This window comes from Eschrichtius robustus, chromosome 16 (genome assembly GCF_028021215.1).
Source record: "Eschrichtius robustus isolate mEscRob2 chromosome 16, mEscRob2.pri, whole genome shotgun sequence".
NCBI classification, from domain to species: Eukaryota; Metazoa; Chordata; class Mammalia; order Artiodactyla; family Eschrichtiidae; genus Eschrichtius; species Eschrichtius robustus.
Window position 1 is genome coordinate 19,271,154 of NC_090839.1, and position 27,350 is coordinate 19,298,503.

Here is a 27,350-nt window from a genome sequence, read left to right on the forward strand (position 1 = left end):
GACGGGCCCCGGCGGGGGGCGCGCGCGCCGTCCGCGGTCGACATGCCAGTCCCTCCGTCCCGCAGAGCTACCTCACGCGGCCCCGGACACAGCCTGGTGGCCACGGCCGGCCCCGTCACGCGCGGCAGCCTCGCGCCGGCCCGGCCGTCAATCGCACAGGCACAGCCGGCTGCCCAGCCCACTGTCCCGCACAGGCCCGGCCGCAGCAGTTCCCTCAAGCCCGCTTCCGGAGCGTCGCCCGCGCAGCGACCGGGAGGAGAGGTGAGGGTGCGGAGCGCCCCCCGGGCCCGCCAGCCAAACCCAGTACCTGGGCGGGCTGCCCGGAGGAGGGAACCAGGCCAGGCCGCTTCGCCTCACACCCGCGGCGGCGGCGGCGCCGGCGGAGGCGGGTCCTCCGCGCTCCCTCTCCGGGGAGGGGCGGGGGCGGGGCCTCCTGCGGATTGGTCGGCAGGCTCTGATGGACAGCCGGCCTGTCCAGTCTCTCCCTTCTGGCCGCCTAGGGCCGGCCCGCGGGCAGCTCCTAAGATTGTTGGACCCACGTTTGTCCCGGCCCAGTGGCCAGTGTGGCCTTGGGGGGGTCCCGTTATTCGGAGTAGTCCCCCAGGCCTGAGCATCCACTGCAAGCCCTCCAGTGGTCTTCGCCTCTGTCCCTTGCCTGGACCAGTGTCTTCCGCACCCCACGCTGCGTCTCCCCGCGGCAGGACGCGGGCTCAGGCCCTACCTCACTGCGCCCCTCCTGCAGATGCTCTCCGGAGCTTTGGTTTTCCCGGCCCGACTCCCCTTGTTTTCCTCCTCCCTCTCTGGCCGCTGCCTTTCGACCTCCAGAAGCTTCTCTTCCTCTGCGGTGGGTCCTGAGTCAGTTCCCTAGGCGACCTGACCCTTCCCATGGCGTCAGCACCCCCGTCCCCCCTCCTCCGCCAAACCCAGGCACCCTAGTGCCAAAGCTGTATCTCCCCCGCATCCAACTACCTGCTCCACGTCCCCACGTAACGCAGACATCTCACCTCCCTCTTCAAATTGCTTCTCCCATAGCCTTCACATTCTCAGAACGTGGCATTAAACGTTTCTAAGATGCTTGGGCCAAAACCATTGGAGATACCCTTGATTCCTCTCTCTGCCTGAACCCCACAGCAATCTATCAAGTCCAGTTCACTCTACCTTCGGATATCTCCGCTCCACCCACGAGCTCAAGGCCCATCTTCTCTCATCCAGACTCTTTAGCCTCCTTGGTCTTGCCTGCATCTGTTCTCTATGCTCTAGTCTTTAAAATGAAATTAAATCATGATTCCCGATCTCCAGCCTCAAACCATTCATAACTTCCCATGGCACACAAAATCCACTCTCCCTACCTGGCCCAGCAGGTCGTACGTGGTCTGGCCCCTTTCTCACCCATTTCATCTCTCACCACCTCCCCTTCACTCCATTCTCCAGCCACAAGGCCTTTTGTTGGTTATTTGAATAATTCCCACTCTTTGTCTTCCAGCAGCCACTCCCTAGACTCACCCCTGCAATCTAGCTGCCCCTGTCACGGAACACCACCCAAACTAAAGACACCTGCGGTCACAGTGGAGCCTGTCTGACGGATGTTGAGCCAGGCAGAGCCAGACAGAGCAGGACAACGTACTGCACGTCAGAGGTAAGAGGCTTAGCAGAGCACCCAGCTGATGCTAGAGAAAGATCCAGGCTTCCAGGAATGTGTGAGTACCTATAAGTGTGTGCTCGGGCAGTCCACCCAGCTGGGTGGTGACTAGTGTCCGGGGCTACCTCTGACTTTGTCTTGCTGTAGTGGTAGCGTGTGTGTGTGTGTTTTGCTCCCCTCAAGTGCAGCCCCCAAGGAGCCGAGAATTCAGCCTGCAGTTGAGGTGTTGTGCTCGTAGGCTTCAGCCACCCAAGGGGAGGTGGAGTGGCTGAGATGGACTGCCACCTAGTGACAGGCCTTTAAAGTAGGAGGGAGGGAATGAAAGTTGACCCAATGCCCGGCCCAGCATTACAAGGTTTACAACATGTCACACCTGATCCTCATAATTACTCTAATCAGGGATGATTGTTCCCAATTTACTGATGAGAAACTGAGATTCAGAGAAGTTCTACAGCTTGCCCCAAGGCCACATAACTAACAAGTGGGGATTTGAACCCAAATCTGTCTGACGCCATGCATTTTCTGCCTCACAGGAAAGCCACTGGCTTCAGTAGGTGCTGGTGGTCAGTGGACAGTGGACACGGAGGCTAGCTGGCTAATCACCAAGGGTGAGGGGAGGCCCTGGGCATGGCTGGCTCTGGGAGTGGCTGACCCTGGGCTCAGGAAAACTGAGTGCAGAACTTGAGTGCTCACAGCGTGTGGCTTAGGCTTGCTGGGGCTTGAAGTGGTGCTTGCCCCTGTCTACGGCCTTGAGCTTCTCTGTGCTAGGTGTCGGAACCATGAGTCAGGAGAACAAGAGAAACTCAACACTAGCGCCCCGGGAATTCACAGACATTAGACAAACACTTTGTTATGTAGGGACAATTATGATGGAGGCTATGGAGAAAAAGAACAGAGCGCTATGAGTTAAAACATTAGGGAGACTTACTTGAGATCTAGTAGACAAGGAAGATATCAGCAGAGGCCTAAAGGATGTGAGGAGATGGCTGGGTGAATTATTAGAGGTGGGTTGGAGGAAAGTACTTTCCAGGCAGAGGTAACAGCATGTACAAAGGCCCTGAGACCAGAAAGAGCTTAGTAAGTTTAGGAATAGAAAGAAGGCTAGAGTTTACCAAATGAGAGGGAACACGGGAGGTGATGAGGTCAGGAAGACAGGTTGGGGCTGACTGGGCCCCTCCCTGCTTCTCTGATCTAATCCGTTTTTCCAGGAGGCCTCCTAAGTGCTGCAGCCCTCATTTACTCCTTGGGCCAACTTGGGCAGCCTGTGGGTGGTGATGCTTTTTAAAAATCTCCATTTTTCCATTTTCTGAGAGCTTCCCGACACGTAGCCCATGCTCCCTTGCTTTTGCCTTTGCTTTTCCTTTTGCCTCTGGGTCCGGGCCTCCGGGGGCTCCAGAAATCCCTGCCAATAGGATCTCAAATTTTCAGTCTGCTGCCAGGCTCGTAATCAGGAAACAGGGCCCCATTTTCTTCCTGGGACTTCTGAGCCAGCATCTCAGGCCTCAGGTGCCTCCCTCCACCAAAGTAGGTTCAGGGAAAGCAGGGTGCGCAGAGGATGTGACTGGTATGGGCTTCCCCCAGCTCAGCATATATATGGGTACGTGGGTGTTACTGGCAGTGCCTGCAGCTGTGCTGGCTGGGAGGGAGCAGCCCAGCACCCACGCAAGACCCACACAGATGACATCACCAAAGCTAGCCCGGCTTGGGCCTATTTCTGTCAACACTCATGCTTCAGCATGCTCCGGCTATGCCAGTACCTGTACCTGGAGTTTGGGGGGGAGTCCCAGCCGAGTTGCCCCTTTGGCCTTGTGGGCCTGACCCCACAGGTGTTTATTTAGCAGACACTTAGAACAGCACTTGGTATGTAGTATAACTGCTTTACCCCCATTGGCTCATTTACTCTTCATTACAGCACTGAGATAAGTTCTCTCATTATCCCCATTTCACAGAAAAAAAAATTGAGACATGGAGAGATTAAGAGGCATACATACTCGTGAACACATAGCTAAGAGGTGGCAAACCCATCCAGGGTCCATGCTATGTTGCCTTCCATGTATGTATGAACGTTTTATTGTGTTTTCTTACCCCTTCCTTAATACCCATAGCTGATGTGTTTTCTATTTTCAATTATTTGGTTAAATACTGTTACAGGTTGGGTTCTTTGGGAAGCAGGCTTTGTGACAGAGGTTAGTGTGCAGAACATTTTTTAGGGAGCGCCCTTGGGATCAACACTGTGGAAGGGAGGGAAGGAAACAGGAGGGGATGCAGGGAGAAGTTAAGCTGTGATTCAGGCCTGGTGACAGCCTCAGCCAGCCCCCCAGGGAGCTCTGTTGCAGCACCTCAATCAGCCATTGAATGTGGGCTGTCTTGGGAAGAGCACAGCCTCGGCCAGACAGCTGTCTGCAGCCACGGTGGTCTTAGGGAGCTGACAGGTTTCCCGGAAACAAGTGCTTTCTTGAAGGGGAATCTGAGTGGCACATCACTGTGCCCATCACAAACGTCTTCTTTCTTAGTCTTTTAAGTACTCTAAACATTTCTTAAAAGGCAAAAATATTGTACTGTAGAAATGGGATATGCTGTTATCCGAAGGAGGAATGTAATTTGGTTAATATGGGTTAACATGGCGGCTGTGATTGAGAATCGAATGTTGGCTGAGCTTCCTGGTAGCCAAAGCAAAAACCCTTTCTATTCTGATAATTGATTCCTTGGGGGAGAAAAATTTTCCTGGCTTTAAATTATAAAAGAAGTTTCTCAAGTGGACACTTATTTGATTAAAATAGTGGAGAATGTTCTCAGCAGATTAACAGCAAATGCCGACACAGCTTTCATTGTTCCTTGTAATGACCTCAAGTGAATATAGAAGGTATAAAAATATAGCTTAGTGAAGCCCCTTCCACAGTTGAAGGTAGGCAGATTTATAGACTTGCAGCATCAAATCTGATCCACGCATGAAACTTTATCCCTTTTCTTTAAACTTTAAAAAATTTTTACTCAGTAGTTTCTTATGTTAGATGTCTGACCAGCCCTTCTCAAGCATTTGAGTCAGCCAGCCTGCCCCTAAGCATACAGCTGGTACTTAATAAGCATTCACCTTAGTGCACTTTGAACTCCATCCCACAACCTGCGGTCTTGTCTTTTGAGCTCTCGTCCCCAGTATCCATCCATTGGCTCCACCTTAGTCATTGGGCCTCACACTTTTTCTGTCTTATTCTCTTGCACACCTGGGAGGTACTCTCAGCCGCTCCAGAGCCTCATGTTTTCTGTCCCTCAGGGGTAAACCAGGCCGGGACTCTGCTCTCTCTGCTTCCCCTTTGCTGATGGACGCCTCTAATGGGACCCAGATGTTGAGGCAGGAGAGCTGGACTCCAGATGTCCCTTCTTCAGGGAGGTGGCAGGGATACTGTAAGTGCTTCGCTGCAGGCAGAGAAGGGGAGTGCCCTTGCTAGCCGCTGGCACAGGCCAGGCCGGACCTGCTGTTTTTCCACCTTTTCTTCCCTTCTTCCAACAAACACTCCTGATGCCTCCTCTATAGCATTGAGACAGCAGAATGAATCAGACCGAGTTCCCACTCCAGTAGTGGAGAGAGAAATGCCAACAGATGTTTGTCAACAGATGACAGTTCAGTGTGATAAGGGCCCCTGGAGCACTGGGAAGGGACAGCTGACCTTACTAGACCTGTTGGTGGCTGTGGGGACAGAGCAAAGTGAGGGGTGTGCCTGAAGATATGGCAGCTCCAAATATAAGACAGTCAATCATCTGTTTTCACAATAAGGTCACTCCAGGTATTTTGTGGCTATTTTTGCAACTAAAATGTATTGATAAATATTTTTAGAGATGCATGATTCAGATGTCCACATATAAGTTTATTTAGTTACATATTTTATTTTTTACATTTATTTATTTTATTTCATTTTTGGCTGTGTTGGGTCTTCATTGCTGCGTGCAGGCTTTCTCTAGTTGTGGCGAGTGGGGGCTTCTCTTCGTTGCGGTGCGCAGGCTTCTCATTGCGGTGGCTTTTCTTGTGGAGCACGGGCTCTAGGTGCGCGGGCTTCAGTAGTTGTGGCTTGCGGGCTCTAGAGCACAGGCTCAGTAGTTGTGGCACATGGGCTTAGCTGCTTTGCGGTGTGTGGGATCCTCCCGGACCAGGGCTTGAACCTGTGTCCCCTGCATCGGCAGGCAGATTCTTAACCACTGCGCTACCAGGGAAGTCCCTCTTTACATGAATCTTTGACTCCTATATAGTTGTCGCCATTAAAGCCACTTTTTGAGTCATCTAGTATAATTTCTGAAAGCACGTCATCTTTCTCAGTCGAGAAAGAGCACTTTTGAAAAATGAGCTTTATTAAGGAATAACTTACAGAAACTAAAATGCACCCATTTTAAGTGTGAAGTTTGGTGAGCTTTGACAAACGTATACCCTCATGTGACCTCCACCCAGTTAAGTCATAGAACATTTCCATCACCCCAAAAAGTGTTTAGGTGTCCTTTTACAGTCAGTCTCCCCTGCCCCCAGCCGGCAATCACTGTCTACTTTCTGTCACTACAGATTAGTTATGTGAGTTCTGAAATTTCATGTGAATGGAATCATAGAGTATGTACCCTTGGGTCTCTGTTCAGCATAATGTTTTTGAGATTCATCTGTGTTGTTGCAGAGAAAATACTTTTTGAATCAGTATGTGATACTATCACTAGAAATTTTAACCTAAGCATAATTACCTTTTTGTATAACATTAAAACAGGTTTCTTTTCATTTCTCCCATAGATACATATTAATGATCTACATAATCACCACTTAAACTGTATTGCTTTAAAAATGTTACAGAAAATTTCAAATGTATATAAATGGAGACAGGATAGCATAGTGAAATGCATCCAGGATAGTATCAGCCAGCTTTAATTATGAACTGGTAGCCACTCTTGTTTTGTGTCAGACTCTACCCACTAACCCCTTCCATATAATTTTGACACAAATATTAGCTCTATAATGTTATCTATAAATATTTCAGTGTTTTTCTAAAAGACTCTTTAAAAACATACATACATAACTGCAGTACCATTTTCAAACCTGAAAAAATCAACACCGTTTTCCTATTTAAAGTGATCTTGAAGAGGCCTGTTTACATGTAATACTTGGGATTGTGAGAAATAATTACCGAGTCTGTGGTAAATTTCTTTGCCTCCTTGTTTACTGGTTTTGTCAAGGGACTACTTATAATCATCCAAAACTAGCTTGACTGAGGTCATTTCAGGATAATGTGTTTTCTCCAAAAAGTGCTTTTTGGTTCGAAACAGTTGAGAGAATAATGCAATATATGAGGGATTTTGTAAGGACTGAAATATAAGTAAACTCTTTTCTCAGAAGAAAAAAAATTTTTTTCTTTTTAAGTTTTCTGTGGAGGAAATACCTATATTTGGTGTATGTGGTATTTAGGAGGTGATATCAGAATTGGTGATTTACTGGTTGTGGAAGTGAGAGAAAGATGTGAAGGATGACGGCTGCCCTAGGTTCCAGTTGGGGGACAGAGTGGATGGTGGTGCAGTGGGCTTGGAGTGGTAGGTACTGAACTTGGTTCTAGAGACTTGAGATTGAACATGGACATCCCCACCCACTGAGCCGTAGTTGGCAGTGCAGTATGTGTCTGGAGCTCAGGAAGGGGGTCTAGGCTGGAGGTGCAGACATGGGGGTCATCATGTTCAAGGGTGAATGAAGTCAGCTAGGCTGAGAAGAGAACCACAGTAGTTAAGGACCTGATAGAGGAGGAAACAGAAGCAACAGCCTGAGAGGGAGGGGTAAAATCAGGAGAGAGTGGCACCATGGAAACCCGAGAGAAGTGCTCTAAGGGAGTGGTCACACGTTGTATGATTCCATTTATGTGAGGTGTCCAGGAAAGACAGATCTATAGAGAAAGTAGATTGGTGGAGTCTGGAGGTGGGAATGGGGATTAACTGTATGTGGGCATGAGGGATCTTACTGGGGGGAAGAAGTTCTAAAACTGATTTATGTTGATGGCTACACCACTCACTAAAGTTACTAAAAATCATTGTACAGTTGGAATGGGTGGATTTATGATATGTAAGGTATCAATAGTAATTAAAAAAAAGTGGTCAAGTGTCCAGTGCCACAGTGAGTTTAAATAAGATGCAGAAGCAGAGCCCATTTAGTGGTTTGGTTGCTCATTCATGGGTGATTGTGGTCAGAGCGGAGGGGGAACTGGAGGCAAGATGGGGCAGAAGCTAGTTGCAGTGGGTGGGGGAGTGACGGGGTGGTAGAGATGACTCATTCCAGGTGCTTGTGAAACAGAGAGAGGGAGGGGGTGGTGGCTGGAAAGGGTTGGGAGTTGTGGTTTCTTTTCTTGTTTTTTTTTTAACGTGGGAGAGGCCTGAGGTAGACTTGACAGGGAGAACGGACAGGACGGGCTGACCGGACGTGGCGGGTGAGGGAGGAGCCAAGCAAGCACCCAGATGTCTGGCTGGGGTAGCGTGTGGAAGCGGTCTCCCTTTGCCCACAGCTGGACTCCAGCATCATGGAGAAGCCTGACAGGAGGGAGTGGGTCAGACCCTGCACATCTGGCCTCTGCTCCCAGACAAGGCTGGAAGCGGGAGGAGGGAACCTACCTGCCAGATGAACAGGAAGGGGTGGGTCTCCTGACTCCGTCTTCAAGCATCCTTCGGGGCCCTTCATACCTGGACCTCACCTACCTGTCTAGACTCTTCCCTCATTGCAGTGGCCAGGTCAGCTTCCCATTCTCTGGCTTGCTCTCCCAGCCTTGTTGCCACCACCCAGGATGTCCTTCACAACCGTTCTTGACCAGTACCTAGTTGCCCTGCACCTGCCCTCAGCAGAAGGAAGGTCCTTGCCGGGAAAGGTGGGCACAAGTTTCTGCTCATCAGTAAAATCTGCCTGTAAGGCCGCCTGTCCCCGGTTTCTAGTTGTGGTCCAAGGTTTGTCCTCTGGTTGTGGCAGGTCCTGCTGAAGTGTATTGATAAGGCACTGGACGAGCCTCTCTTGTTACTGTTCCTTACATTCAGTGGTCTAGCTACCCCAGAACCATAGAATTCAAAAATGCCTGGCTGCAATCTCTTGCTCCAAAGCAATGGTGGCTACATAACCTCCTTTATTCCCTGGGGTGAATGCTGCCTCCCTCACTGGCCAGTGACATACAGGCTGCCAAGGACCCCTCAGGATTCTCTGCAGTGGGCCCAGCCCCAGGAAGTTCAGAGACCGTCAAGGAGATGGCTCTCCTCCCAGAATATACCTGTGCATGCTGGCAAGCTAGAAGGCTTAGGGCTAGCTAAAAGTGACCAATTCTGACCACTTTGGCCTTCCTGCCCCCTGCTCCATTTGACCAGGAGACCTCACCTTTCAACCTAATTCCAGACTTAGCTGTAACCTAGGATGAATGGAAAAACAATTTTTGTAGGGACCCTGGCCAGCTCAGGTACTAGAGCACAGAGAAGTGGTCACAGGCCACTCCCTCTCTCAATCAACAAAAGGAGAAGTCTGCATTCCATCTGGGAGAGAGCTTCTGGGATCCAGTGTTCTGACTGGCTTAGTACCCTTCATTCCTGCCATCCTGACAGTAACCTTAGCCACATAAGCAAACCCAAAGAAGCTCCTACTGCTTCTTGCCAGCACACATGGAAAGTGTTCCAAAATCTGCCTCCTGAATACACTTGCTCCATCTTGCTCAATAAACCTACCCTAGGCTCCAAATATAGTTCTTGCACCCCACCTGTTCTTGTAGATTTTCGGTACTCGCCCTCACTTTCTGGGCCTGCCTTTTTCTAAGGATGTGGACTCTGGCTCCCTCCCCTTTGACCCACACCCACGGCAGCAGGACAGATGCAGCCCCTTCCAGGCCTGGCCCAGCCCCAGCTCCTGGGGAGGAAGGCACCACCGGAGCAGGCAGACCACATCCCACTCCAAGTCCCAGCCCCAGAGCTCCACTCTGGCCTGGGGCCCTGGGTGACAAAGAGGCAGACACCAAGTTTCCGTTAAGTTGTAGGAATTTATTTTAAATAACCTACAGTTGATTGATTAAAAGGGAATTCATGATAAAAATAGAAGATACTTGAGGAAAGATGTGGGAAATGGACTCTGCACACACGCTAAACTAACAATGCCTCTAAAACTAATGATTATAGCAAAAAATGTCTTCACATTAAAATTCTGCTTTTTATGTGGTTTTTTTTTCCATTTTTTACACAATTACAAAAGAAAAAATAAAAGCCCTAAAATCTTGATTATTTTTCCTTTTTTGGACCAAATACTCATTTTCCTCTAAATTTTTGACCGGTGGAACTTTTTATACAATAAAATCTTTCAAGTGAAAGACTGGGGTTTAAAATGAAAAAGATGGGTATCTGAAAGGGCACAGAGAATGTTCAGAACAAAGGATGATGGGAAAATGGTTTCAGTCGCTGATTATTTCATTATCCTTAGACTCGCTCACCCCCTCATCCCTCCCCAGCCCCAATCTACACGATCTTTAAGATCAAGAAAAAGGTTTAAATATTTTAAAATAATTAAAAAGAAATAAAAATTCACATTTAAAAAGGAACACTCAAGTTAGGAAATATTTTCCCATCATGCTTTTCTGTGAACAGGTGTCTGAACCAAAACACTGCCGATGTCACGACTGCTTCAAGTTTAATGAAAACTGATTCCCATGACAATAGATAGTGACAACTCTAACAGGTGCGCTGGGTTTTTGTTCTACTTAATTTTCAATTCCTGAAATGGGGGAGAGGGGAGTTTAGGAACTCATTTCTATTAAAATATAGAAGTTATTGCAAAACCCTAACTGTAAAAACGCACCAATGTAATCGGACTTCATATACAGTAGCTAAGAGAATCCAAATGTTTCAGTGAAACAGTGAATTTGCCTGGCAGAACTCTGACAAATTCCCATCCACTTGACCCCTTGAAAATAAAAACAAAATTCAAAACAAATCATACAGCTAGAATTTTGATATCTGAAATATTTTTAAATAAGTTGTCCATAGGACAACTGGCTCAGCTCTCCCTTATAATATTTCCAGGTTTATCTTTTCTCAAAGATGTTGCTTTGTTAAGACTTGCTGCCTCTTTCCCTCAGGTGCGAGGGCAGTCGAGGCTCACAGTTTATCCATCTGCCCCAAACCACACTGTTCCTTTTCACAGAAACCTGCCCCTCAAGACTGGCTAGAACTCGTAGTCCTCATCAGCCATGTCGATGGCCCAGGCAAACTTCTCCCGCTGGGTTTTGTTGTAAATTTTCTCAATTGGGACCCCCCACTTCTTGCACCTGCAGACAAGGGAGAAAGAACGGGGATTAGTGTGTCTCAGGGAACAAACGGGCCAGACCCAAGGCTGAGGCTTGGATGTGCCACCTTCTCCTTCACATCCGTCTGGTGAGAATGAGAGTTAATGAGGTACCAGACATGTTTCTTAGAGCTTCATGTGCTCAACTCATTTAATGTTGACAAAGACTTTTAAAGTAGATGCTATTATAGATGTACAAATGAAAAAGGTACATATGAAAAACTAAGGCAGAGAAGTTAGGTAATTTGCTTTCATTCTCATGCAGCTAGTTAGCATGGAGCTGAAAAGTGAACCCAAGCCGTCTGGCTCCAGAGTCCATGCTCTTAACCACTGCAGTCTATTGCCTGTCAAGCTAACCAAACCTCCAGCACCAAACAGGGCAAAAAGAGTAGAAAGGGTACAAGAGCTCGCTGGAACCCCCGGCCCAGAGGAGCAGGGCCATAGGAGATGACTGCTCCTCCTAGGCCCAGAAGCTAATAACTCAAGTTAATTAATAAGCATCTTCCAAAAAAGCCATTTATTTTGGATGTTGGGGCCGGGGGGTGGGGGGTGGGGGGTGGTCCAGGGAAACAAGCAAACAGTAGCGCAATCTCTTTGCATAGGTTGCTCAGATCTGTATTCTCATTTTTTTTTTTCCCCCTTGTTCATACCTTACTTCCTTCACTTGTAAAAAAATATATATATATACATTGAAAAGTTAAAGTGTAGGTAGATGGGTGGACTCTTTTGTATCTTTCCTTCAATAAGGACTAAGAGTCTCCATTCTTGTCCTAAAGTTCCATTAGGGGTAGGGACCATACCTGCATTAACAGACATAAACACACTCCAGGATGGTGTAACAGTGTTGACCATTTAGGACCGTCCAGGATGTTCCAATGCATTTGTAGTGGGCACAGCAGAAGACAGAGGTTTCCCAGAGGACTCTTAAGTGTGCAGCGTAGGAACTGCATGTGAAAGCTGACAATGCTCTTGGAACCCCCATCACCCTTCTCAAGCCAGCAGGTGGAGTTCAAGAAGGGTGCGGTGCTTACCAAGCCACGGTGATCCTCGGGTCCAGATAATTGAGTTTGGAGGTTCCCAAAGCAATTTGTTTATTCTCCTCTCGGTCTGTGGCTTGTACTTCAAGCTTCATCAACTGCTCCTCCAGTCTCTGCACAGCCTTCTTCTTTGACTCTACCACCCTGGAAGAAAGGAAGTCATCAAGAGCCAGGCCTGGCCTCTGGACAAGAGCTCTGCAACCCCATGGTGCCATCCAGGGGCAGTAAAAGCAGAAAAGCCCCAGGTACAGAGATTTCTAAAAGACATCACTCAGAAACCCTAGAAAAGCTAGGGCCTCTGGCTGGTGCTCCGCCCTTTTTTCTCTCACAACCAACCCCCAGCTTTGTATCACACCAGGCACGTACTTCTTGGTTTTTGCATCCTTAAGGACCTTGGCATCAGCCTTAGCACTTTTCAGGTCTCTCCGGGCATCTGCTAGCTGTTCCTTCTTGGCATCAATCTGGGTGGGAAAGGACAATAAGATTTAGGAATAAAGTAAGCCCAGAGAAGATGAAACCTGGAAGTTCCTCAAGAGAAGATGAAACCTAGAAGTTGTCTACACCAGGCAGGCTGTCTTGGTGGTTTGCCAGGTCAAAACAACTAGGGGTGGCTTCATGAAGGCACAGAGTAGATGTGCAGCGGGTGCTGAATTCAAATGCTACTTGGCCATTTACGTTCTTCAGTCACCCTTGAAGAAATGAGGGTTTTACAGGCAGTGACCCAGGGCCCGCATTAATCCAGAAGCTCAGGGAAGCATTAATCCAGAAGCACAGGGAAAAGAACCCACTGGGACTGGGAATGTGGGTGCTAATCTTTCACTCAGAGAACACTTTGGTTTTAGATACTGGGAGAGGAGGGCTACAGGTGAGAGCTATTTATCAAATGGCTCTTGTGCCAGGTTGTCGCTTCCATTCCAAGAATACTACTGCAGGAGATACTCTTTATGAAGCTGAGATAGGGTCCTTGCATCTACTGAGCGCAGCTCATTCCTCAGATTCTACCAGCACTCTGGGAAGGAGCTGCCAACTTCTCAAGAAAGAAGGATGCACTGAAGAGAATATCCGAGGGACTAGAAAATGGCAATTAAAAGGTACCCAGGAGGCCAAACAGCTCAGCTTAGTCTGTTCCAAGCCAATACATGGCATGGCCTGGCTTTGGCATTCTGTTTTCAAAAGGAGAGAAAACTGAGATGGGAAGGAAATTTAAATGGTTATCACCCAAAGCAGATTTGAAAACTTTTTAGCTGTGGAGCTCTTTTTCCAAATGAAATCTCATGGGGACCCAGTCTTTAAAGGAAGAGAAAAAGGCAGTTCCAGTCTTTCTTGCTTGAAAGAACCAGTTCTAAGTTCTTCTTACTTAAGCAACACTGTGGAGTTAGAGCCCCAAAGCAGTGAGCTCACACTGCTGGGAGCAGGAGAACTCCTGACCTGTTATTACCTTGCTAACCTGTAAGGTCAAGGGAACCTCTGCCGAGTAAATACATGCCTGACTCATACACACTGAGCTGTTGCTCTCAGCCTGGAATTGTCTGTTAGATTTACACGCACAGCCTAAGACTGGAAACAGAGGTCACCATTGTGAGAGAATCATTAAATGTGTTTTACTATGAATGGCTTACTTCCAACATCTATGTTGTCCAAAGTCAAGCTGAAGGAACTGACACAAAAGCATCACAGACACCACTAGCCAGATTCTTAGGCCAGAAATGCAACAAACCACAATCTTTTAACCATTTCTGTGAATGCTAAATTGGCAGGCTATGTCAAATTCTCTCAAAGCATCAAAGACTCCATTGATTCACTTGGCAAACAGGGGCATGTGTTTGCTTTGTGGGCACACAGGAGATGGTTCCTGTGCTTAGAGGGCTCGTCTGGCAGGCAGCCTGGGTGCCCAAACAGTGGTTCCAGAGTAAGACCAACAAAAGGCCTCCTCATGCTCCAGGGAGGGGTCTCCTGAATTAGGTAAATACCACCTGAATAGTCATGCTTTTATTTCTGGCTTGAAATGACAGCATGAGGAGAGTAAACGGCACCAGATGACTGCCATTAACAGAGCTGCTAGGATGGGCGGTCTGTACAGGTTCTTTGCCTGCCAGTCACATGATCCAAGGATTTGAGATGTCTATGGACACACATTTATTTACTGTGGATGTGTGCATCCCTTCAGGAAAGCCAGATGGCATCTGTAGCGTGAACTGCAGGTTGTGTCTTTTGACCTATATGTACTACACCTGGGTATCTATCTGGAAGAAATTTCAACAGAAGGAAAACACCCTGGGCCTGAAAACATATGTGCAGCCTCACTCTACAGCAGTAGTTTTTAAACTCCAGTTGTCCAAGTACAGTATTCTGTGAACGCAGATGGAAAAGAATCAATCTGTAGTTTAATTAACCTCTAGTTGAAACTCATCATTTCTTCTTCAGTTATGAGTGTGGGCAATTAAACACAGTAATATCAGTAGTATCTATGACTTTATCACCCATAGCTAGTTCATATATTTTCATATTATAATTGCTGCAGAAATCAAAGTATCGTTTATATTCATGACTACCTTGACATTTACAGTAATTATTAGACCCATCTAAGATCTAACTTAATAAATTAATAAGGAAGGACTTCTGTTACTATATCAGACTTTTTGGTAAACATATTTCAAGATAATTGGTTTACTATGTAACCCATGTGTCTGCTTTGTAGTGAAATATCTACAAATTCTCATTGTGGATTAATACATTAGAATGGATTCGTTATGTAGCCATTGGTAAAAACAGAAATGCACATCATCAAATGTTAAGTGCCTTGCTGCTTAAAAGCTCAGTACCAGGCAGAGCTGGAGGAAGGAGAGAGGCACGTGGAAGAGGAACAGCATCTAGTTGTTTGCACATCACCCTCTCCCTCTAGGGCAGCAGCTCTGGCACACAGCCTGTATTTAACAGATGTTTGATGATGAGCTATATAAAAATATGATTCACGTGGAATGTGTAGAAATAAAAATCGTTGTGCTAGGATTAGGGGGAAATTAAATATTGTTTCATCATCTTCAATTTAAAACAATCTAATTTGTAAATAGTTGTATTTCTGGGCTGTGGAAAGGAATTGTGAAGACTATCTTTATATCCGTTATCCTCATGTATAAGGACAATAATTAGCAGTATTTCAAAGAGGGTACATCAAATTTACCTTCTCAACACAGAATGAAGACTTGCTGAACAGTGAGTACCTGATATTCAGTATCTTGATCAGCAATAGCTACTGCCAAATTTCCATTTATTTAGCATGAACCTTTCTGATATCCCAGCCAGAAGGGTGGAGTATAAATGCCCATAGCAGACATGCTTCTCTTCATTTTGCTACCCCACCATCCACATCCAAAATACCTTAGATTGCAAGTTCATCATGGACTTCTCAAAAGTTTTTGGTGGTGCCCTCTGATGGTTACAAAGAATTGCAACGGCCCGGTTGGCACGGTTATAAGATAGTATCTTTGCTGGGATGTTCTCATCAGCTGTAAAAAGGAAACATGGTAATAAGAGTCCATCTGTATAAGAAGAGAGAACACACAATGTCCCTTTCCCCAGTGCTCTATCTTCACGTAAAGGTTTTACTGGTCCTCATCTCATTCACATGATCAATTCAGGTTCCCCCAAGGCACAAGGTCAAAATCTGAGAGTCAAGAGAATCATCTGCTTGCCTCAGTGCCCACCTCCCCCATCTAACCACCCACCCAAAATAGCCTGAAGAAAATATGGGAATTGGGACAGAAAGAGCCTGTAGAGGAGGGTAAAATGAAGGAACCAGAAATTTTACATCTTAAAACCACAAGGCACTATATCTTTCAGAAAGAAAAATACAAAGTGTCATCTAAGAAGTGTTTTTACTTGTGTCATATAGCATTCTTTACCCCACCCTAAAATACTGACCCTCAACATACCCATCTTTGGCTTTTTGAATACCATTTTCTAATACCATTTGACATATTTCTAGAGGACAGTGGAAATTCAGCAGTGACTAGGCTCCAGAGAAAAAAAGCTTGTGGATCTTGGTGATACTTTCTGCAGCTAGTTTTTAGGAGGACACTACCTACTCTTTTTTTTCTTTTATACTTATTTATTTATCTATTTATTTGGCTGTGTCGGGTCTTAGTTGTGGTATGCAGGATCTTCATTGTGACATGCAGGATCTTTTGTTGCAGCACGTGGGCTTAGTAGTTGCAGCATGGGGGCTCTCTAGTTGTGGCGCGTGGGCTCTAGAGCACGTGGGCTTAGTTGCCCTGCAGCATGTGGGATCTTAGTTCCCCGACCAGGGATCGAACCCACATCCCCTGCATTGGAAGGCAGATTCTTAACCACTGGACCACCAGCGAAGTCCCGAATACTACCTACTCTTAGGAGGGAAAAAAAGAAACCTCAGGGAAAGGATTTGCTCCTATGCTGTTTTAGTAACCATGACAACCTTACTCTCTCCAATTTAACAGAACATCATAGCACTTTATCTTCATTCTATGAGCTTTTAAATAACATAGATATAAAACACAAATGCAGGCATTTTCAGAGCAGATAGAAAGCCCCTGTCAGCATTTCATAAAACTATTCTAGAAGCTAGAGTAGGAATAGGGGAAACAGCACTGATCTGTTTATACATCTAAGCCTTAGCCCTCTATTAGAGGTATGGAGGGAAGAAGTTTCCAGTCACAATGTTAAGGAGGAAAAGTAGAACAGATCTAGGACTTAGCTGAGTAAGGATAGTGGTCATCATCGGTAAGGCTATGGGCCCTATCTGGTCAGGCAGTACTTACGAGCTGTGAGTTCCTTTAGCTGCTGCTGTAGCGTGATGGAGGCATTGTATGTACGGAACACCTTCGCTGTCAAGCCCTCCATGAGATCCTGAAGATGTTTATTTAGAATACCGGTCTGGAGGAGACAAAGCAACGAAGAGGATGTTGGGATTTAGGTAAAAGCCATACATACCACCCTGGCCCTTCTGGCAAGCTCCAGGACATTTATGCCAGTGCAATTACACCTTGCCAAGTTTACTGTCCTGCCAGTGGGAAGTTAGGAAACGGGAGAAGACTTCCAGAATACAGAGTTGCATGTACCTCCCAAAGAAGCACACTTCAATCTTAAGCAGGCCAATAAAGCAACTGTATCCTTCCCTATTAAGATCTTCCCCAATAAGATTTCAGGGACAGGTCTTGGGTCTCTAGCACAGGTGGCTGAGCATCCAGCCAAGGGAAGGCTCTGCAGGAGCCAGAGGATAACAGGCAGGGTTCGTCCACCCCATCCCAGGGCTTCGGCCATGGATTTGCTGTGTGCCTGAGGAAGGGAGGGTATACAGGGTGTCCCAGGACAGGCCGAGCGGAGAGCCCCAGTCACTCCCAGGCAAACCTCTCCTTTAGGAGCTTGGGAGGCTCTGGCTGGACCCCTCTTCAACCCAGTGCAGTTTGCCCACTCACATTGAGTCTATCAAAAAGATCATCCTCAGGCTGTTTGTTCTCCATAAATAGTTGTAAGTTCTTAAAAACCTAAAAGAAATAAGCAGAGCCTAATTATTATTATTTTTGAAACCTCTACTTTGGAAATAACTGCAACTTAAAACTTGCCAACAAACCAACCAACCGCACAGAGTACAAAGAAACACCCATATCCTTTACCCAGATTCACCTACCATTAATATTTTACCTCATTTCCTATTTGTGCAGTGTACACATACACTCATTTCCTTTCCACATTTATGTGTGTATATACACAATTATTCGTTCAGAACCATTTCTGGGTACTTACATAATTATGGCCCTTTACCCTTGAATACTTCAGTGTGTTTCCTAAGAATAGGGATATTCCCTTACATACACACAGTACTTCTCAGCTTTATAAATTTATACTGACACATTTTTATCCAATCTATTGTCCATATTCCAATTTTGTCAGTTGACCCAATGATGTTCTTTACCTCCCCGGTATGGAATCCAACCTAAACTCAGATATTACATTTAACTGTCAGATCTCTTTAGCTTTGTTTAATCTGGAACATTTCCACAGCCAGCAAAACCTAATTACTGATGAAACATCAGACTGCTGAAGGGCTGGACTACTGGGGTACTGCACTCTGTAAGGTCTCCAGTTCAAGTCCAGTACTTCTGGGGGACCATGGTGCTGCAGCACCCTCTTCAGCTATGGGCTCAGAGATCCGGGGACTCAAGGGCTACCTTTTTGCTGAATGAGGAGTTGGGGGAAAGTTGAGCAATGCTACGAAAATGACAAATTTGCAACATGACCAGGGAATACTGAAGTGTGGTTAGATCATTAAAACAGTGTGATGGGATAAACCTAATGTGCAGTTCGTTGTGAGGGCCAACTCTCTATAGCATTCTCTGTTGAATGCTGCCACAGGAGATGGCCCCTCATTCCCAGTAAAGTAGCATGGGGTGAGGGGTGAGGGGCAGGGACTAAAAGGAGGTACACAGGACACCAAACAATACCTCTCCACTCTCTTTCAAGCCATTTCTTCTAGTGTTCAGCAAAGCACAGAGCACAGAAAAAGCACTCAACAAATCCCTGTTGAATGAATGAATGAAAAAACAGGCCAGGGAGCTCAGGCCACATTAACTTACTCGTTTCTCAACGGGGACTTTGTTATAGTATCTGATTGAGTCCTTTCCCAGGAAGTCAAACTCTACCACGTATTCCTGACCATCCAACTCTGGGTGCAGATTGATGTGTTCCACACGAAGTGAGCAGCAACCCACAGTGTCCGCTGTTTCTCCTTCCTCCTTCTCATTGCCCGCTCGCAGAGCAAGCTGTCCAGGGATGAGAGAAGGAAAAAAAAAAAAAAGATAAGCATGAATGAAGAAACGTCAACATCTGTAGGAAACCAAAATCAGAAGCCTCCCAATTCTCTTCGGGAACAGAGCATCAGTTTGCAAGGCCTGGGAATTCCGGCTCTGCATTGTTGCTTCTTCCCTTATAAAATGAAGTGTGGATCATCAAGGGATATTAAACTTTCCCAGAAATCTAAGCTTCTGTTTACTCTTGTCCTTTCAAATGGGGATAGTGGAAAGAACATATTTAAAACTCTGGGCAATCAGACTCAAAAAGCTAGCCTCGTAATTTTGCTTAATTTTTAAGACAATTAAGAACTTGTGTTAAAATAAATGTACTCAGTGCAAAACCGGGGGAAAACATGAAATCTTTTTCTTCCAAAAGAGTGCTGAGAAACTGATCTTCAAAGCACTGACTTCTAAACTGTAGTTGTGATACATTGGCAGATTATTTAACCAATTTTAAGGATTATAACCATCCTTTTTAAAAACAAGAAAGTAAAAAAATCAGAATTCACTGCTCATAGAAAGGCTAAGCATTATTTTGTGCAACATTTGTTTCAGTTACACACAAACATATTTATGTGTTGCGTTGTGATATAAAATAGAATTTTGGGGGGTGGTGCATTGTCAGAAAGAGTTTGAAAATGTCAGTATTTCTGGCACATTCAGATTCATGAAGATCCTCCTATTAGGCAGACTGTATCTAGACAGCATCAGACACTGAACATCTCTCTCTCCACTTCCACCTTCCTTACTGGACCAGAGATCAGGTGAGCAGGACCCCAGGTGTCTGGGCTGTTACTGCCTCTCCAGCAGTACTTATAGCACAGGGTCTGGAGGATTAAATGCTTCCCACATCTCCGTTAAGATGAACATGGTAGACGACGTGACAGGAAGATGCTCTCACCTTGTCGATGAAGTACAGAGCTACAGCTCTCTGCCGGACTTTCATCTCTTTGGACTTCCAGTCTTCCCGGTACTGGTTCCGGATCTTGTCCACACACTTCTTCAGCCGCCGAGCAGTCTCATATTTCTGCCAGTCTTTCTCACCCTGCAAAAGACCCAGTGCCAAAGGTGGATTGCTTAGGGACGGTGGAGTAAAGACAGACACTGAATATCCAAGTTCAGAGCTCTGAACCAAAGAGAAGGAACTTGAGCTTCAGTTAAGCAAGGCATATACCTGATGAGAACTCAACGCTGTCCCATTTCCCTGACAAGCAGAACTGGCTCTTGTCTGATTGCTAAGAAAGCCTCTGGCTTTCATTTTGTGAAATGTTTATGTTCTTAAGAAAAGCCCACATGACATGTCCCCAAAATTAACTTCTGTCAACACAAAGGGTATAAACATCCCTATTCCCACATCAGCATCACAGCTTTGCTGCTGAATCTGTGACCCAACAACAGTTTTCTGCTAGGAGTGAATTTCATTAAATTCAAGACAATCATTCACAATTTGATGGAACTGTCAAGGAAGCAGAACCAAAGATAACAACATGTAATTACTAAGGAACACAATGACTTCCAGGAACAGCTATAATTATTCACCATTTTCTAACTTCTGCATTTAAAAGTATTCTTAATGAGATTGAAGGCAACAGTGTTACTGGGCAGACATTTTTTTAACATTAGAGCTTTTAGTGGCAGGTTTAAAAATTGATTCTAAAGCCAATGAAAGGTTTTAAAAAGGGTGTGAAAAGACAATCTAATCAACAGTGATGGAAGATTTCTGTTACCTTGTTGAATGGAAAAAGATTCACAAGCAAGGACTGATAATAATGTCAAGTGAGAAAGGAAAGGAAGGAAAATAAAATCCAAGAACTCCAAAAGGGCCAGGGAATATTACAAGGCCTGAAACAGACTATATGACATGAACACAGGGACAGAATTTGAGAACTCAAGAGTCTCAGCTCTTAGTTCCCCCAGCCCACAACCAAAGAGAGTTGCAGTGATTTCTACCTATGACATAGACAGGTGGTCTTTGAGGCATAAGAACTGCGGTCAAGGTACCTGGCCTTCTGAGCACGCAGGTGTGTGGGGCACATGGAGCAAGAAATGTCTTCTGGGGCTTCCCTGGTGGCGCAGTGGTTAAGAACCCGCCTGCCAATGCAGGGGACACGGGTTCAAGCCCTGGTCCGGGAAGATCCCACATGCTGCGGAGCAGCTAAGCCCGTGTGCCACAGCTACTGAGCCTGTGCTCTAGAGCCCACGAGCCACAACTACTGAGCCTGCGCGCCTAGAGCCCATGCTCCACAACAAGAGAAGCCACCGCAATGAGAAGCCCGCGCACCGCAACTAGAGAGAGCCCATGCACAGCAAAGAAGACCCAAGGAAGAGAGAGGGAGAGAAAGAAAGGGAGAAAGGGAAGGGAAGAAGGAAAGAAACGTCTTCTACTTCTAGTTCCTAACATTCAGAAATGAAAGCTACGCTAATGAGTCATCAGCACACTCCCACAGCTGTGTGTGGACTAGTTGTATATGCTTGTTTGGCTACAAAACAAGAGGCTCAGTAAACTACCTGTTGTTGTGGGTGGGTGGTTTAGTAGTTGAGTGATACAGGAGAAATATCCAAGTTCTATATACTGACAATGGGAAGCTGAAAACTTCTCTCTGGTTTTTCTAAGTACATTCTGACATTTAAGAGGGCAAATAGGACTTCCCTGGTGGCGCAGTGGTTAAGAATCCGCCTGCCAATGCAGGGGACACGGGTTTGATCTCTGGTGTGGGAAGATCCCACATGCTGCGGAGCAGCTGAGTCCGTGCGCCATAACTACTGAAGCCCACACGCCCTACAGCCCGCACTCCACAAGAAGAGAAGCCACTGAAATGAGAAGCCCGTGCACCGCAACGAAGAGTAGCCCCCGCTCACCACAACTAGAGAAAAGCCCGTGGGCAGCAACAACAAAGACCCAACGCAGCCAAAAAAAAAAAAAAAAAAAAGCAATTACACATCTTAAAAAAGAAAAAAAAGAGGGCAAATAAGAAAAAGGTGTGGTAGAAACTTTCCTCATGTAAGTAATAAATCTCAAGTCAGTAATAAATCTCCCTGACAATCATTCTTATATACACACCCACGAAAGACGGGACACGAAAGGCTCATCTTCAACAGTACAGTCTCCAGCTCAGAAGTGGGCTCCCTCCCATCATTCTGATACACACAGGCCTACCAAAACCTGAGTCTGAGTCTTCGAATTCCAGTAGGGTTACATTTGCTCATTCCTTAGTCATACCACTGAAACAAAGTTTAGAAAACCTAACAAGTAAGTCATTCACGGGATAACCACAAGACCAACTTTTCTTCACAGGTTGGCTAGGCTCCTGGCACAAGGATCCAGGATTATCTCAAATAAGGACACAGAGATGGGGGTGGTGGGAAGAGCCACCTTGTCTAGGTCTAACAGGAGAGGGCTGGCCCCTAGGAAGTATGCATATCCCTGTGCCCTTCAGTTTCCCTAAACAGAATCCAGAGAGTGAACAGCAATCTGAACCCCACACATACATAATTTAAACAAAAGACGATAAACTGGCCCTACGTGTTTATACTATGTTTAAAAATAAAATCCAACCAGCTTTCCATACATGCCCATCCTTAAATATGTTTGTCTTCTTCTTATTGATTTGTAGAGTTCTTTATAGATTCAAATCCTTTTCAGATAAAAGTAGTATATTTTCTTCCAATACTTCCTATTCAACCTTTCACTCTGAGTAAATCTTCTAAAAAGATTTTACGTTATGCAGATTTAAGTATACAGTTAGATCAGTTTTGACCATCCATAACCCATGTAACCTACACCCCATCAAGTTAGAGAATATTTCTGTCATTCCAGAAAGTTCCCTTATGACCCCTCCCAGTTGATCACCAAGCAACCATTGACCTTTTAATCTGATTTCTATTATCATAGATTAGCTCTGACTAATCTAGAATATTATTTAAGTGGAATCATAAAGTTGAGATTCTCATGTCTGGCTGCTCAACGTGTTTTAAAGATTCATCCATGTTGTTGTATTTATCAGCAGTTCACTGCTTTTACCTTGCTGGTATATTCTATGACACATCTCTAATGTGTTTGACTATACTACACTGTGTTTATTCTGATGATGGACCCCTGGGATGTTTCTAGTTTTGGACTCGCATAAATATAGCATTATGAACATTGTTGTATAGGTCTTTTTGTGGACATATGTTTTCATTTTATTTGCAGCAAAATTACCTAGAACTGGAATTAGTATCTTACTGTGGTTTAAATCTGCATTCCACTGATAACTGGTGATGCTGAGTACTCTTTCATGTGCTTTTTTACTGGCCAATCCTCTACCTTCTAAAGCATCTTGTCTTTTGCTCTTTTTTATGGGATGTTTTGTCTTTTTATTATTGAGGGATAGGAATTCTTTGTATATTTGAGATACAAGTCTTTTGTCAGATATACATGTTGCAAATGTTTTCTCCCAGTCTGTTACTTGTGTATTTATTATCTTAGCAGTGTCCTCTGTTGAACGTAAGTATTTATTTTTAATAAAGTCCACTGTATCAACTGCTTATTGTTAGTATTTATTTTGTGTCCTAAGAAATCTACTCTAAGGTAATGAAGATGTTCTACCATGATTATCGTCTAGAAGCGTTAATGTTCTAGCTCTTATACTTAAAAATTTAGAACTGTATACTAAGAAGTCAGGTTCAGAATGTAATTTTTTTTTTTTTTTTTTTTTTGGCTGTGTTGGGTCTTCGTTTCTGTGCGAGGGCTTTCTCTAGTTGCGGCGAGTGGGGGCCACTCTTCATCGCAGTGCGCGGGCCCTCTCACTGTCGCTGCCTCTCTTGTTGCGGAGCACAGGCTCCAGACGCGCAGGCTCCGTAGTTGTGGCTCATGGGCCCAGTTGCTCCGCGGCATGTGGGATCTTCCCAGACCAGGGCTCGAACCCGTGTCCCCTGCATTGGCAGGCAGATTCTCAACCACTGCGCCACCAGGGAAGCCCCAGAATGTAATTTTTAAAAAAATAAGCACATCTTATTTTCTCCTTCTAATAAAACTCACCAAAATCAGAGCTTCCCAAAACTATAAAGTTTTACAAAGACATTTTCCTTCAATCCAGCCCTGTATCCCCAGATGGTTACATTTAAAAGGTTATAGACACATACATCTTTGAAACCCCTAGGTCCTAAAGAGAGAAGAAACAGAAGTGGGTATTTGGTACTGAGAATATCTTGGTATGACTGAATGCAATGTGATAGCAACAGTGATACTGAAGGTTGCTGTACTTCATTTAAAAGAAAAATGATAAATTTTGTTCATAAAGTTAAGACTGGTTTGAAGAGTCTTACTTTTACTAAGGCCTACTTCCCCAGGTTACAAGACCAGATAATGCTTGGCAGGAGCTGGACTTAGCAGTTGAGAACGTACTATAAGCAGTCCTTTTGCAACCTCTAGATCCATGGTTTATCTGGGATCAGAGAGTTTTGTTGAAAACACAGGTTCCAGAAAGCTGACCGTCATTTCCCTGCTATTTCAGATTCTACAGGCACCAGGTACAGAGTGGAAGAGGACGGAAATGGAAACACTTGCAAGAAGATGTCTGTATAATGGGAATCCTGGGTGGAAAAGCAGAACAAACCAAGATGAGTATATAAAGATGTGAATGAGCTCAGGACAGTCTTTTCAGTAGCTGGAGCATGTGTTACTGTGGCTCTCAAAAGTTCTGATCCTTTCAGTGACCTAGGAGACCAGAAGTAGTGTAATGCTGGCTATGACCACAAGCAGACCAATCCAAGTTTCTAGAAAGGGGGCAAGGACAGGGTACATCAAAGGGACACATTTCAGCTGTGCTCTTTTTTACCCTTGACTAACCAAATTTTTTAAATTGTCAAAAATCTGTAAGTCACATCATGCTTGAGTTAAATTTTTTGAAGGAGCAGAGATGGAGTAGAAAGGTGTAACAGTATTACATGGGAGAAGTGAATGAGCAAAATACAGATACAAGAGCAAGCAAAGAATCTCAGGAGAAATCCCTAGAGGCTGAGCAGAAAGGTGTACAGCAGAGCCCCATGATGGTGGCAGCCTCCCATAAACTGGACCTAAAGTCCCCCATGAAGTAAAACCACCAGTTACCACCCTTCACCCTCTATGACAAAATCTTACTCTTCACAGACCTTTGTCAGATCAGGTCAATGAATTCATGCTTTAATCATCACTGTACTCCAAACATGTAGCAATGAAAGTGCTTCATGCAAGAAGGGGCAACCTGAAGCCAGGGGCTGTGTTAGCGTGGGCTGAGCTGGGTTAGAAGACTCGCTGTAAGACAGGAGGAATGAGCAGAGAAGTGGAGAGCAAAGAGGAGGAAAAGGGAATGATACACAGACAAAAACTATTTCCCATTCAAAAGGGTTTACAAACAAATTCCAAAATATATGAGGAAAATGGGTTAGAAGAACTGCCAACAAAATAATTAGTACATGAATTCACTTCAGGTAATATTTTAAAGAACAAAGACTTTCAAGAGAAAAAAAAAATATAACATCTACTAAAAAGGACAAAAGAATGATAAAATAAGCACGTCTTAAATGAAATGAAATGAAATCAGGTAAATATGAATAAAAATAATTAGAAATCCTGAAAACAAAAATAATAATTGAAACAAATTATAGGTGGGATAAACTTTAGATTGGATATAATCAAAAAGAGAATTAGTGAACAGAAGTAAGTCTCTAGAACTCCCCCGAAATGAAGACCAGACCTAAAGAGACAAATAAATGAGAGGAAAGGCCTAGAAGCTATGGAAGAAATAATGGCCGAGAGTTTTCTAGAATAAAAATGCTTTTGTCCTCAAATTGAAAGTCTAGTCTGAGTATCTTTAAAAATATATGTATAATTAGATACACCATAGATCGCCAATAATAAAGATGCATCCTTTACTGGAGAAAAGACAGATCATAAGAATGAAAATAAAGAAACTTTCAGATAAACAAAAGAAAAATTTGCCACCTATGGAAACTCACTAAATAAACGGTAAAGGATGTATTTCAACAAACCCAGAGAGAAGGTACTGAGTACAGAAATTAATCGAGTATTTGACTGTGACAAGAGCTGACTAGTGAGAAGTTAAGGTTTTATGGATGATTGTTTTTTAAAAATATAAAAATAGTGTCACTATATAGAAACTCCAAAAAGACACAGACACTTTTATAATAAGAGTTCAGCAATGTTGCCAGATAGAAGATCAATATTAAAAAAATCAACAGCATTACCACTCCAGTAATAACAAACAAAAATGTAACAACGAAAAATACTCAATTGCACAAAAAACTATAAGGTCTCTAAGAAAAGTTTAAAAAAATGTGTAATACCTCTATGGAGAAAATTACGAAACAATATTGAAGGATATATTCAAAGACATGAATTAATGGAGAGGTATAACATGTTCATGGATTGGAAGATTCAATAAAATAATCTCAATATTTTCTCCCTATTAATCTATAATTTCAATGCAATCTTATAAAAAAAGTCTCAATAGTCTTCATTAGAACTTGACAAATTTATCTCAGAATTAATGTGGAAGAGCACAGAGCCAAGACAATTTTGAAGAATGAGACGAAGGAAACTTGTCCAACTCAATAGTAAGACTTTATACAGCTACAGTAGTTCAGACAGTATGCTACTGATGAAGAAACAGACAAATGAAACAGGACAGAGAGCCCAGAAACAATATGACATATGTGTAGAAATGTGATATATGACAGAGGGGTAACACAACTAAATTGTTCTGGGACAACTGGTTATGCATTTGGGAAAAATACATTAGATCTCAACCTCACACCATACACAAAAATACATTGTAGTGGATCAAAGATCCAAATATAAAAAGCAAAATCTTAGAAACATATGGAAAAAAGAGAAACTTGTGCCCAATGTTGGGAGGATGGTGGTGATGTAAACTGGTTCAAGTACTTTAGAGAACAATTTGGAAATATCTAATAAAGAATTTTTAAGGGACATTTTCGTCTGTATACACAAGGAAAATGTGTTTATGCCAGCACTATTATATTAGCTAATGACTGTAAACCCGAAGTCTCTCTTGACAAGAGAACAGATAATTTTTTATATAATAGAATACCGTGTAGCAAATAAAATGGATAAATTAGAAATGTGTATCAAGGTAATAAAATCTCAACACCAAAGCTGGGTGAAATAAGTTGCAGAACAATCTCAATAACATATCTCATTTAAAATCAAACCTTGTAAAACAATACTACATATTGCTCATGCACACATAATATACTGTAAAAATACAAAAATACACACAAGAATGAAAACATTAAATTCAGTGTAGTATTCTCTAGGGAAAGAGATGAATGGCACCTAGTGGGCTTCAGCTATGGTTATCAGAATACTTTTTATGAAATGAAGCAATTGAAGAAACAGGGCATGGTGTTAAGGTTTGACACAGCCAGATGGTAGGTATATAAGTGTTCATTATATCTATTCTTGTATATTTGAAATATTTCATTGAAAATAAAATCCCTGTTACTTGTATCTTTCTATTTTTATCTAAAAAGAGAATGCT

At 44.2% G+C, this 27,350-nt stretch overlaps 1 protein-coding gene and 1 long non-coding RNA gene across 2 annotated transcripts in view; one reads left to right on the forward strand and one right to left on the reverse strand.

The window, feature by feature from the left end:
* Positions 1-36: 36 nt before the first annotated feature.
* On the forward strand, positions 37-26,084 carry LOC137749745 (uncharacterized). The gene is made up of 3 exons (XR_011070268.1): positions 37-261; positions 1,484-1,636; positions 24,303-26,084. It is a non-coding gene; the product is annotated as an uncharacterized lncRNA (long non-coding RNA).
* TOP1 (DNA topoisomerase I) overlaps positions 9,629-27,350 on the reverse strand; it is an 86,449-nt gene continuing 68,727 nt past the window's right edge. Inside the window, exons 14-21 of the mRNA XM_068523958.1 lie at positions 19,709-19,852; positions 18,592-18,777; positions 17,434-17,502; positions 16,777-16,891; positions 15,359-15,486; positions 12,347-12,441; positions 11,975-12,124; positions 9,629-10,926 (exon numbers count right to left, since the gene is read on the reverse strand). Coding sequence (XP_068380059.1) covers positions 10,824-10,926; positions 11,975-12,124; positions 12,347-12,441; positions 15,359-15,486; positions 16,777-16,891; positions 17,434-17,502; positions 18,592-18,777; positions 19,709-19,852 — 990 coding nt within the window. The 3' untranslated portion in view covers positions 9,629-10,823. The remainder of the gene's footprint in view (positions 10,927-11,974; positions 12,125-12,346; positions 12,442-15,358; positions 15,487-16,776; positions 16,892-17,433; positions 17,503-18,591; positions 18,778-19,708; positions 19,853-27,350) is intronic.